General features: G+C 44.0%; 1 protein-coding gene across 1 annotated transcript in view; it reads right to left on the bottom strand.

The window, feature by feature from the left end:
• The window catches only part of COL1A2 (collagen type I alpha 2 chain), a gene marked incomplete at both ends in the record, with an annotated part of 38,684 nt that extends 29,057 nt beyond the window's left edge, over positions 1-9,627 (bottom strand). The window contains 10 exons of the mRNA XM_082283706.1: positions 258-311; positions 599-652; positions 749-793; positions 2,924-2,980; positions 4,290-4,373; positions 5,265-5,346; positions 6,047-6,082; positions 6,749-6,766; positions 8,416-8,608; positions 9,558-9,627. Of these exons, the coding sequence (XP_082139832.1) occupies positions 258-311; positions 599-652; positions 749-793; positions 2,924-2,980; positions 4,290-4,373; positions 5,265-5,346; positions 6,047-6,082; positions 6,749-6,766; positions 8,416-8,608; positions 9,558-9,627 (693 nt within the window). The remainder of the gene's footprint in view (positions 1-257; positions 312-598; positions 653-748; positions 794-2,923; positions 2,981-4,289; positions 4,374-5,264; positions 5,347-6,046; positions 6,083-6,748; positions 6,767-8,415; positions 8,609-9,557) is intronic.
• Positions 9,628-12,862: the final 3,235 nt, after the last annotated feature.

Here is a 12,862-nt window from a genome sequence, read left to right as displayed (position 1 = left end):
ACTGTTAACTTTCAAGTTTTCTTCTCCCTGTATTCAGGAAGTTAAATAATATATTTGGAGTGGTTTGGAAGTTATCTGATTTTCTGTACAATCCCAACCTACTGCAGCTCTTGTACCATAAAATAATTAATTCAGGGACTTATTTATTTAACAATGTAAAAAATATGGTCAATAGAATTCTTAGCTTAACAATAACCTGGTTGCTAGACTTGAATCACCACCCCAAAAGAGATGAGAGACATTTAATAACAACTTACATCTTCACCAGCCTTTCCTGGAGGACCAGGGGGACCACGAGGACCCTGGGGACCCTGTTAAAAATAGATTGAGGATTACTTAAAGCATCATTCTTCACATACATCTTCCCACTGTTTTCTGACTTGAGTTGGGGTGTAGTTGGAGACTAACTGACTTTGCAGTTTATGATTCCAATTGGAGAGAGCCTGAATCTTAGTGTTTAGCTCTGTTTCTGTAACAGGATCAAGCAGGAGTATCCAAACATTCAAAGAAGTGCACATGGATAGGAGAAAGGGGCCTAAGCATTACAAGCCTACTTTGGTGTGCTATTCCAGTGTCTGTACATGAAACCTGTACTTACTGTTTGACCAGGTTCACCAGGCTCACCAGGAAGGCCTTGGAAACCAGGAGGACCCTAGAAAATAAGGGAGATATTTTTAGTTTCCAAACAAGATAATTTGTAATTTTACAGGTATGTCAATGTCAGTAGGAGAGATAAGACTGTACTCACAGGGGGTCCAGATGCTCCAGGTGGGCCTCTGGGTCCCATTAAACCCTAGGGAAGAAAAATTACAAAACCTTTTTAAAAACGTCACAATTATATAAAACTTATCTATAACACCAATTCTCAGCATTCCTAAAATACTGGTTAGCATCACAGTTTTCATTGTGCAATGTTCAAATGAAGTCTGAGGAAGTTAAGAGATCTGCATGAATTTGCTCAGGCAGCCCAAGTGCAAACATCTTCCAATGGCAACAAACCCGTGCCAGAATCCACTGCGATGGTTAGGAATGTACCGTTACGGCGGTGAACTTTATGATTAGGTTTCTTAATCTATTCTGGCTTGCTAGCAAGTGAACTGATTCATTCTTTAGTGAATTCTTCCTTCTACCCTTCCTGTGCAGAAATGTCCAGAGTTTAAAGATGAGGGTCATAACGCATTATGAAAGGCTCTTACACATATTGTGTACACATCTATTTCCAATAATGATCTACTTCTATCTAAATATTTCATTGTTTTCTGGTTTTGATTAAATTTTCTTCATTTCACTTGCAAAATAAGTCACTAATATACTCTCCTTGACATTATTTAGAATTTACATGTATATTGAAAAAACAGGGTCAGAAAATCACTTCTAAAAAAGGAAATTTCTGCAGATTAGTGCTCTCTCTTAACAGTTTAAGATTTTAAGATTTACTAAGCAAGCAAACAATTGTGAACCAAAATTTAACTTGGACTTGTACAGTCCAAACAAATGATTTAGGAGATGTTTCAACAGAAATCATTATGTTTTTAATTGTTTTTAAAACTTTCTCAGAAAGTCTTTTAGATTTTCTCATTACAAGATTAAAATCATATGCCAACTTTTCAATGGCTTATGTAGCTTTCCCATAAGACTGAATACCTTTTATAAAGAGGAATAAATACACATTAATTCCAGGCATTTACTCATGAAAGTTAAAACAATGTTGTGGATATGAAAATATGCAGTAGTTCTAGGAAAAATAACTGTTTCTAGTCTGAATCGTATGTGCTGCATAAATCCTGTTAATTTCTTCACAAATTATATTCCATAAATATTTTTCCCTTCACAATCTTTTACATATTCTTTGTGAAACTTAAAACTTCCTCAAAATAGGTAGATTCTACTGCTGTTTCTGTCAAATGAACCTAACTGGCTCAAAAATTGGAACTTAGAAATTGTGACACCTCAAATAAATCCTCATCTACGTTTTCTGAATAATCATCAGACACTGAGGGCAGAACTTGATTAAAGGTACTCCTATTTTCCTATATTTCATAACTAAGTGGATGCCAAAGTATTTTCCAAAATCCCTGTAATATTAGAGTATTTTTGGAAGTGGAGACAAGCACTTGACCAAGAATAACCCTGGTCATCCTTCATCCTGCTGCTCACTCATCAGAGGCACTGTCTGTGACGTCAGCATGTGTGGTGAATTTAACCCATATTCTGCTATCTATGTACAGTGAAAATATTTGCTAACATAAGAAAGGGTTAGAAATTCCTATGGAGAGGCAATAGACCCCTTAAATTCCATTTGTTCATAGTATACAGTGAGCTATATTCTGAGTAGTCCTCAGAATAGCCTTATAGTACCAAGTACTAACATTCAGATGTTGAGAACCAAATGTTGTGGCCCATTTCCTAAAAAAATCTGTGCAATTCAAGGATATCAAAAGAGTTGTACAGCCATGGAGGAAAAATCATCACCAAATGGAGACAAGATGCTGAGTTACTTTTTAGGCCTGTGTCTGTTTTAGAGAGCAGCTTTACAGTTAATCTCATTCATAAAACACAATTTTCTGTCTCAATATGGGTAAAGTAATACTATATCAAAGTACATGTTATCTAACATCAGATTAAGAGACTGATTAATTGACTCATGGAAGTGTGGTCAACAAACAGAGTTAAAGACAAGACCCAGCAGTGCTATATTGGAGATGAATATACAGATCCAAAACCATATTTCAAGTCCTAACACTATTTAAAACACTTTACATTATCATAAATTAAAGGATCAGTTTCCAGTCAAGGTCAACATATGATCAAACCACTAATTTTAACACTATTCTTTTCATTAATACAGCTGAATTAGTGTCAAAGGAAAATCTTAAACACATTATCCATGCGAGTTACCAAGTGTGCTATGTCATATACCTACCATAGGTCCTGGGCCAAAATCTGCTGCTTTAGATGGATCATATTGAGCAGCGAAGTTCTGTAGGTAATAAAAAGGTTGAAATGAAAATACTAAGAATTTTACTTCAAAAAGTATTTTTAATCAACATTCTACATGTAAATATCATCTGATTTGTTATACTTGCTATGGGGTTTGTTAAAGCAGCATATATATAACTCAGTAAATACAGCCCTATTATAAACACATTTCTATGCACTTATTTCCAAAGACTTGATTTTACTGGGAAGGCCCTTTCAAACCTAAATATCTCTGCACAAGTGATAGAGAGGCATTGCGATAGTGTGAACTGAAAATCAGGAATGTAAATTCAGTGCTCATTTAAAATTGAAAGCTTTCTTGAAACTCTCAAATTATTCTGCCTAATTTCCAATAAGGGAAGTTAAGCAAAGCAGTGAAAAAATATGCATAAGTAAAATTCATGTACCAGCCCTGAGTAACTATTGCATGAAGTGGGCCCTTCTGCTTCAGAAACATCTGAGGACCATGCAGCCTCAGAAACACTGCAATGGATTTTTGATATTTTATCAAAATGGGAAAAGGTTCTCCACAACACAATCAAAACCCCTTTTCTTGCTTGTTTTATTAACGTAATTAAAATAAGAAAAATTAATGAAAACAGTTTGATATTTGCAACCAGCAAAATAAACTATTGCTGTTCACACTGAAGTCAAAAGAGCATTCTTCCATGCAGAAGGACTTACTAAACTTGATCAATACAACACTGTCTATGTCTTCATGCTCCCTGTGCAAGCTAATGTCAAGCAAAGAGTTAAATTCAGCATTCTGCAGAGAGTGCACGATGGACACTTGTGCACAAAGTGTGTACACAACAGCCCATTTCCAGTTCTGCAGGAGAAATACAGAGAAAAAGAAAAAATTCTAATGTACGATAGTCTAAAATTCTGCAGAACTTTCAATTGATTTTTTGCTTAAGGAATTGTCTTCTTCAGCTTATTCCAATACAGTTGCTGTCTCTTGAATCCAACCACAAAGCTTTCTTTTCCCCATCTACTTAACAGCACTGGTTTCATTTAGTTGATTCCTAACCCATACACATTATCACTGTGTAAATTTAATGCTAAATAACAGGGTTGATTTGCTCTTCTTCCTAAGTCCCTGTTCAATACAGAATCCATATTTTCCATGGAATATATACACCCCAAGGACAGTTCCACTGGAACCGGGACCATCAATTTCTTATGGCTCGCAAGAGAATGTTTCTTCCACTCTTCAACTCAACAACAGTGTTTTTCAGAAGAGATAAATTTCATCTTGGTCACAAAGCACAGCTTATGAGTTCTGGTAATAGAAAGTTTGGATGCCTTACTCCGCCAAGACCTGGAGGACCAGGGGGCCCTGGAGGACCTGGTAGACCATCTTCACCATCTCTGCCTGGTGGACCTGGTGGACCCTAGAGTTAAAAAGAGAATTATACAGTGAAAATTAGAAGCAGCTGAAGAAATCTCTGATGTGGTAACTTCTCTAACAACCAGGCACCCACAGCACATCCTACAGCAGCGCTATATACGCACGGTCAAGGATTTCAATAGATGTTGAGAGAATAAGCATAGTCTGATTTTATGTTACCTTGCTACACCTTGTATCAGATACATACTGGAGCTCCATATTTGAGAAGATTTATGGGAGCAATATTGGATTTATGCTACCAAAACGTCATCTCCAAACTGGGGAGTTTCATGTTAAGTGACAAACTTTGGACTTAGGAACCCCAAGTGACCCATGTGGACCCACACAGCCTGTTAGATCCTGAGAGCCTAAAATTTGCCCAGCTGAGGATATGAAAAGGTCAGCCCTACTGATATGAATTAACATGAATCCAGAGTTAGTCCAAGGTCAGTTTTTAATCAGTATAGACTGTTTGCTGGTACAATTGCAAATCCAATTAAAATTAAGCAGTGCTCTTCTACAGATTTTTGATACTGTCCCTCTGCTACCACTGTCAGAACTTCTTTTACAACAGGTTGAAATCATCTGTGTTCAGTCTGGTAACATTTGTCCTTACATTCTTTCATCCTCAGTACACAAAGGTGGTCAAGTTTTGGCATCATGGCAATTGATGTGAGGTATTTAATTTGTTGAGTATTTTGGACCCAGTTCAGTACTAAATGAAATCCATAATAAATGGATTTCTAAAGAAGCAAAATTAGGCTTGTTGCCTTCAGAACAAAGGAAGCATCTAGTTTCATCAAACAAATTTAGTTAGTGGCAGCCCAAAGCAAATATCCAGCTGATCACACAGATATACTCCTCGTAATAGCTTCCATTACATTTGTCAGCATACCATGATCTCAGAAATCTTCAAGAGCTCCCTCATCAGTACTACGGCATTTTCATTTTCAAAATATACAAAAAAAGACATGTAACTACACACAACCCAGATAAATATGTGAATTGCAGAATACCACTTTACAAAAAGCAGCAATGATGCAGAAGCAAACCAAAAAAGCAGATATCAGCAATATGAATGAACATTACAATTAAATTATTCAACTGTCCTTATTTATGGTTACTTTTACAGTAGAGCCTTTAGCAGTATATTTTAGCAGCATCCACTTTGACTGGCAGAAGCTAGATAACAAATGCCCAGCTGCCAAGGAAAGAGCTTTTCCAAAACATCATTGGAGGCACAGGTAATGAACGATCTTCAAAACTGGCTTAGTCTATTCAGGTTTTATGTAGAGAGCTTATCCGTACACTGTATTGTTCAAAGATTGCATCTTTACATGTCAACTTTTCCCTCTGCATTTCTATGCATTATTTCTACTGTGAGCAGCTGGAAAAATGTTTTTCAAATCATCACTTGAAGAGCTAGGCTGTGCTATGATTTCAATCACATCTGTTCAGGCACAATGACCACAATTAGGCTGATGAAGTATTGCCACGGCAGAATGTGGTACATAGGTAACTTGTTTTTTTTTTTTTTTTTTAATGGAATTGTACATGCAAGCTTGTATGGGTAGAATCATTTAATCTCACAGCAATGCTTAAACTTAGTTTTTTCCTACTGGTCTTCCAACAACTACTGTTCAAAGATCACAAGTAAATGTCAATCTAATTCCTTACCCTTTCTCCCTGTGGCCCTTTGTCTCCTCTAGGGCCCTGCCGAAAGAAAATAACACTTAATGAGTTACCATGGACATTTTCCAGGACAATACAGGGAAACAGACATATTAATAATAGATTAAATTAAAAGGAAAAGAAGGTCCAACAGCTATTTTCCACAGACAGCATATTTTTGTCTGCAATAATCTACTGGAAATAGATTAGCCACTGCCACTATTGTGTGAATTAAACTGTCACTGCACAGACCGCTGAAGTACTTGCAAAACTGGGTTTTTTTTCCTACTAAATAACTAGTTCTAGTTTAACTGCAGTAACTTTTAGAAATAATATAGAATCTATTTTGCCTTTTAGACCTGTGTGGATATTGTTGTACTATTCAATTCATGTAAATCTTTCCAAAGGAACTCTATTTAAATAAGAATGATACTTTGATGCCATTCAGGTCTTGGTAGGCTTAGTTCTGCTCATAGGTAAAGCATCTTTAATTCAATATTTGAATCTACCCTGGTATTAAGATGCAACATTGATTGTTCTCTCCTTTTTACTACCTATTCATCTCAGCACTACAGCTATTTTCAGAGAACACTGAAAATAATCAACATAGTCAATTTTCCTTTCATCCAATATTCAACAAAATATTAATCTGCTGAAGACTACCTGATATCATGTTCATTTACACACAAGAAAAATAAAAATGCTTACCTTCCGCCCTGCAGGTGCCTGGAAAAAAATAAAGAAGAGAATTAAAAAAAAAAAAGTTACAGTTTCTGCCAGTATTTTAAACTAAAATAATGCATATACTTAGACTCATCTTCTTACAGAAGTATACTTTTTCTCAATACAGTATATTTAACTATGCTCTGTGATTTAAAATTACTTTGAAGGCAAGTTATATATAGCAAAGATGCACGTAACTGTATTAAAATGTGTTGAAGACTGACAATATTATAACTGTTACAGCCTAAAATATTGGAATTAAAAAAAAAAAAAAAGTCACACCCGAGCTCTTTCATAATCCTACTGTGCAATGAAATCTAGACTGTAAAACTGGCTTTAAAGTAGAGTCATCTCCAATCCAAACTGCCAGGTACAATGTCCAAACAGCACTGCTCCGTTACTTTCCCCTCATGGTCTCTACACCTATGAAGGCAGTCTCTTAAAAAGGCCATCCCACTTGAGAAATTGGGGTGGATACCTTTCCAGGCAGTGCCTTCAGGATTTAATCACCACTTTTCCACGACCATCTTGGGAGTAAATGTTAGAAAATAATACTGCCACAAGAAGCAAAGCCTAGCCTGTTAATTGGAGTGTCACATATTAGATTAAAAAAATTATACTGACCTCACTCACATCTGCAAACAGAAGGGAAAGAAAAAAAGAGATAATTAGATATAAAATATTTTATAAGTTTTAAATTTTAAACTTGCTTTAAATTAAAAATTAAATTTGCTGCTTTTTATTCAAGATGAAATTTTGCTGATTTTCTTAATGCAATAAACATTTTCTTAATATAAGTTCTTACTTTTAAGATGATTATCTTAGATTGGAAAGACTCACAGGTGAAATCACCCTATATTTCAAATTCAAAACAAACTTGCTAATGAAATCAAGACAAGTAATATGGCTGATACAGTAAAAAGGCAGATATCAACTATAAACCTGCTCTAAACATGTTTAAACATAGCTCCATAGAAAAACCCCCACACCTATGTATTATCCTATATGTGTTCATGCAAGAGATTAATAAACCCACACAGACTGTCATGTGTGAAGATATTAAATTGTAGGAGTAACCTGAAACTTTAATATCAATGGCCCAATCCCACTTTTTATGGGGAAAGGTTCTAGCCAAAATCCCTATTTCCACAATTTCCTGTAAAACTGTGTAACAGGGAACAGTTTGAAGCTATTTAATGCCAAATTGCAAATAACTATCTCTGTATGTTATGTACTGCTAAGTGTGAGTAAGCTCTTTTTTCACTAGCTGGAGATACAAATTTTCTGACTTCCTTAATTTTTTAGAAATTAAAAATCTATTTTGTCTCAAACTCACTATAATAAAAGAGTCTCACATCACACTTAACTGCCAGCAATTTAATAGCACCACTAACAGGTTGTTGGATGTTTTTCCGCGACGTGTCACTTTGGCAATGTATGAGCACACTAAATTCCGATGATTCGTGCAGTCCAGAAAAAGGTAACAGTGCTGAAATGCTGAAAGCACTGGAATTCCGCCGCAGTACACACAGACTGCCTGTGCTAACCCAGCATAAAACTAAAGCCATTACTGCCCCCAGGTGCCGGTGACAATGGCGCCCACCCAAATTCCCTGCAGGAAGCGCGGGGCGGTCGTGTTCGGGGACCCTCACACGAACCGCTCCGTCTCCTTTGCGAAGGCCGGGGTTGGGCGGACGTCCCCAGAACGCCCCTCCAGAACGGCCCCGCCGCTGCCCCCCGCCCCGACGAGGGCGACCCGGGGCACCTTTCCGGGGGGGGGCATCTTCCTGGGGGCTCCCAGAGCCAGGAGCGGGCAGCGCACGGCTGCTCCCTCCCGCCTCCGCCCTGGAACGCGGCCAAACCCTGGGTCAAAGCCACGGTGGCCAGGGGCTCGGAGGATCCTTCACAGGGTGCTGCCTCGCAGGAAGGCTCCGCTTCGCCCCCAGCCGAGTGGTGGGGCGCGTTTCCCTCCCATCTCAGTGTGCGGGGTGTGTGCGCGGAGCGGGGGGGGGGGGGGTGCGCTTCGCTCACTGCGATGAGGAAGCACTACATCCTCATCCAGCGAGAGGAGGAGAGCTGCACTCGCTCCTTTTTCGCACTAGCGCAGAGCACTGCTCCTTCCCTGACTCCCTCCTCCCGCCCCATACGGCCCTCCCCTCCCCGGAGCCCGGCGCTCAGCGTGCGGGAGCGCCCCGGGCCGCGGGCAGCTCCGCCCGCCGCGCCGGCTCCGAGCGCGCCCCGAGCGGCCCGCAGGGGGCGCCCCGCGCGCGGAGCGGGCCCCGCTGGGAGCCCCTCGGAGGGAGGGAGGGCAGGGATGGATGAGCCGCTGCTCTCCCGCTCCCCACGGCTCCCTGCTTCGGAAAGCGCGCCGAAGTCTCACAGAAGTGCAGCCTGGGTTCTTCCGCTCGCCGCAAGCACTCTCCTCCCAGCCCGCATTTGTATGTCCTCCCAGCATCTGCGCTGGAGATGAGGCTTTGCGTCCTCCTACGAGCCCGTCTGGGGCGGGGCGGGGGGGAGTTTGTCCCTTTTTTTAAATGTTTCTTTTTTTTTTTTTTCTTAGATGGGGATCTCGTTGGCCATTTGCCATCTTTTTCTGAGGGAAAGAAAGAATCTAGATTCTGATCTGGGACGGAGGTGGCAGTTTATGAGCTGGTCTCTACCGCTTGGGAAGCGGCAACTCCCCGTAGACTGCCGTGCGTGGGGCGGGCGTCGGGACAAAGCACAGAGGGTCGGGACAAAGCCGGACAGCCACCCCTGCCACCACCCCTGTCACAAACAAGCAGAAAGCACTTACGTTGGCCTGTTGCTAGGTATGAAGTTACTGCGAGCAGCAACCAAATCCGTGTATCCACAAAGCTGAGCATGTCTAGTTGCAAGACATGCAGACTCCTTGTGGTGCCGAGTCGGTTGGTTAGCTATCGCCTGTGGGACGCAGGCATACAGTCTCGAGGAGTAACTCCAACCTTAGCAGAAACCTGCTGCCCGGGACGCTAAATTAACCCAGCCCCGGTCCGCCCTACTTATACCGCAGGAGGGTCCCGGCGCCGCCCCGGCTGTCACGTGCCCCGTGTCTCCAGCCCTCCACAGCAGCCTTGGCAGCAGCAGCGGCGGGGGGGCGGCGACGCTAAATTGGTTCCATGCTTTGAGGACGTGGACACTGAGGCTTTCGGAAGGAAAATCTGACTCGTCGTCTCTTTTTTTTTTTTTTTTTTCCCTTTTTTTTTCTTTTTTTTCCCTTCCCCTCAGCCGTCCCACGCCCCTCTCGCCCCGCTTTTCTGAGAGTGCGGCCGGGAGCCTCGCCGGGCAGCCGGCTGGCAGCGCCCCGACGGCGTTCAAAGCGGGAGCTGTCCAGGGCCTGCGGCACCTCCCGCCCCGCGGGGAAGCGGCCGGGGCAGCTGGGACGAGGCTGGATCCCAGCCCAACCTCTCTCCGCAGTCCCACTGCAACCAAAGGCAAAAGGCGACGCTCTCCCCATCCCCTAGCACGACCCCTCTAGCACGGTCACTCCGGTCCCGCTCCCCTGTCGTTTTCCCGCGGACAGCGGGTGCCGGGGGCACCGACAGCCCCTCAGCCCGCCCGCAGCCCTCGGCGGAGCCCGTTCGCGTCCCGGAGGTTCGCTTTCCCCGGGGAAGCATCTCCGGCCAGAGCCCTGCCAGTCTCCCTTCCCGGCTTCGCGGCCGCTCGGGCAGTGTGTGTGTGCGAGGGGAGCCCGGGGCGCCCCGCAGCCACCGCCCCGAGCGCTCCCCGCCTCCCGGCCCGCTGAACGGGACTCTCCGGGTGCAGGGAGGAGGATGGGCACTCCCGGCAGCTCCCCTTCGCGACGGCCATCCGCCCACCCAGCTGAGGGAAAGCTGGCGGGCTTGCCTGCCACGTCTGCCCGGCAGACGGCTTCTCCCTTCCCGGGGGAGGGGGCCGGGGTGGGTGTGAGGGGAGCTGCCCGCGCTGTGCCCCCGAGGGCCGGCGGCGCCGGGCCGCCCCTTGCGGCGGGCAGCGCCGCCCCATCGCTCCTCTGTCCCGGGACCGGGGTCGGGGCTGCAGTCACTTGGGGTCGCCCATCGCGGCCCCCGCGGCTGTGGGGAGCTGACGTGGTGCCTCCGACCAGGCCAAGCAGCAGCCGCGGCCAGCCCCCCTCCCCGCCCAGGGGCTCTTCCAAGGAGGGCAGCCGCCCCCTCCCAGGCCCCCACCTCTCGCCGAACGGAGTCCCGGGCAGAGGTAATGGCGAAGGCAAATAGCAGCCCCGCCTCAGGGTGGGGGGGACCTCTCCGGGGCGGAAAAGCCGGGGGGAGCGCCCGTCCTCTCTCCCCTTCCCTCCCCCAGCCGGGGGCCGCCGAACAGGCGGATCCTGCCCAGGCACAGGAGCGAGCAGCCACAGCCCCCGGGAAAGCCGCGGCGGAGGGCGCGGGAGGGCTCCCGACAGCAGGTTGGCACCGCCTCCTGACCACCCCGCAGCCAAGAGGGTCGTCTCGCCCTCAGCCTGTCTTAGGGGAGGTGCCGGGGGTGTATCCAGCCCCTATTTATCAGCTGCCTTCGGGGGGACGTGTACAGAAAGCATGGGTCATGGATGTGCACCTGAGCGAGGACCCCACAGGGGTTGTGTCTCAGGGGCACTGCTAGCACCGAAAGCAGCATCCCTGTGCCATGCATCCGCGAGTGTCCGGGCGAGGCAGTCGTTCCGAGCTGGACAGCCTGCCTGAAGTTGCCTCCGTGGACAGGACAGTTCCTCGCTGTCAAGAATCCGGATGAAATGGAAAAGCCTGCAGTTTGGATAGGAAAATCCACAGCATTAGGAAAAGGTGATCCAATGAAGTGTGTCTGACCACAAAATGGTAGCACAACAAATGATGTGATTGAAACATTGTAATAAAAGTATATGGCATAAACGGTACTTGAGTATTCTTTCAGATTATCTTTCATGTGAATGGTATCAAATTAGACCAATAAGGATTTAAAATTAACCTGGACAGTGAAGATAACTGCTTGTAAGTTTATACCAGCATAAACCTAAAGTAGCTCAGTGAGCTTCAAACAAGTTAAAATAATAAATAAATTAGACCCAAAGCACTGTGGCTCAAGTCCAGGTATTTCCTGACATCACTTTCAGTGAACAGTTTTGTTTTTTCCAAACTTGTTCCTTGAAATCAATCATTGACTCTATAGCCAGTTTTTCTTCATTTTGACTCTGCTGCATCAGCAGAACAGTTATTGACTGATTATAATAGTAATAAGAGACTCTGAGACAAACCTGTCCAAACTGCATATGTATAAACCTATTTTATGCACATTTTCAATAAATTATAGCCCTTTTCTCTTAGTGAAGTACTTGGAAGGTGCAAGGATGCAAACACATGTATCCTGACCAAATCAAACTAAGCCACTATTCCCATCCATCCTACCCATAAAGTTGCATGCAAGAAGGACAAGCCCCCCCCGCCAAAGAATGGAAATCCTCTGCAAAGATGTGGATTTTCAATTACCATGTCTCCCATAAAGCAGGTGGCTGAGGGAGACATGGAGCCAGAAGCTGAGCAACACACAAAAGCAGTTGAGATGGTACAAGACTCCTCTGGCTTCCAAAGAGATGAATTCTTGGTATGCTCCAGCCATTTCAGGATTGGTGCATATGAATAGAAAAAAAGAGATGCAGAAGGATAATTCATTGACATGGCTCTTTTCCCATGCTAGTCTCCTTTCAGCAACCCACCATTGTGAAAAATCCATAACTGAAATTGTCTAGGACCGACAGCTTTGACACAACAGTCCCAGATACATTACCTGACCTTCAGAACCTGTGGAGTCCTTGGCCCTTTTCTTCACTTTGAGTTGTCTGTTATCTTTGTATTTCAAGCAAAGATGAGGAAGGAAAGAGAGGAATCTCTTTTCCCTCTAGCATCAGCAGTAACTCAAGCCACACCAAATGATTTTAGGGTAAGTGACAAAGGCCTATTAAGTTGACCTTCCTGCAGGGTATCCCTTTCATACAGACACTGTCACAGTTTCTGTTGTGAAGACAGGCTACAACACTCATCTTCTCTACCTAAGCATGCGAAAATAATCTTAGAAACCTGGGAGAAAGAAGAAAAAGTATTTCCTTAAAAAGGT

Source organism: Coloeus monedula (assembly GCF_965178545.1).
Source record: "Coloeus monedula genome assembly, chromosome: 1".
Lineage (NCBI taxonomy): Eukaryota > Metazoa > Chordata > Aves > Passeriformes > Corvidae > Coloeus > Coloeus monedula.
This window is presented reverse-complemented; position numbering and strand designations above follow the sequence as displayed.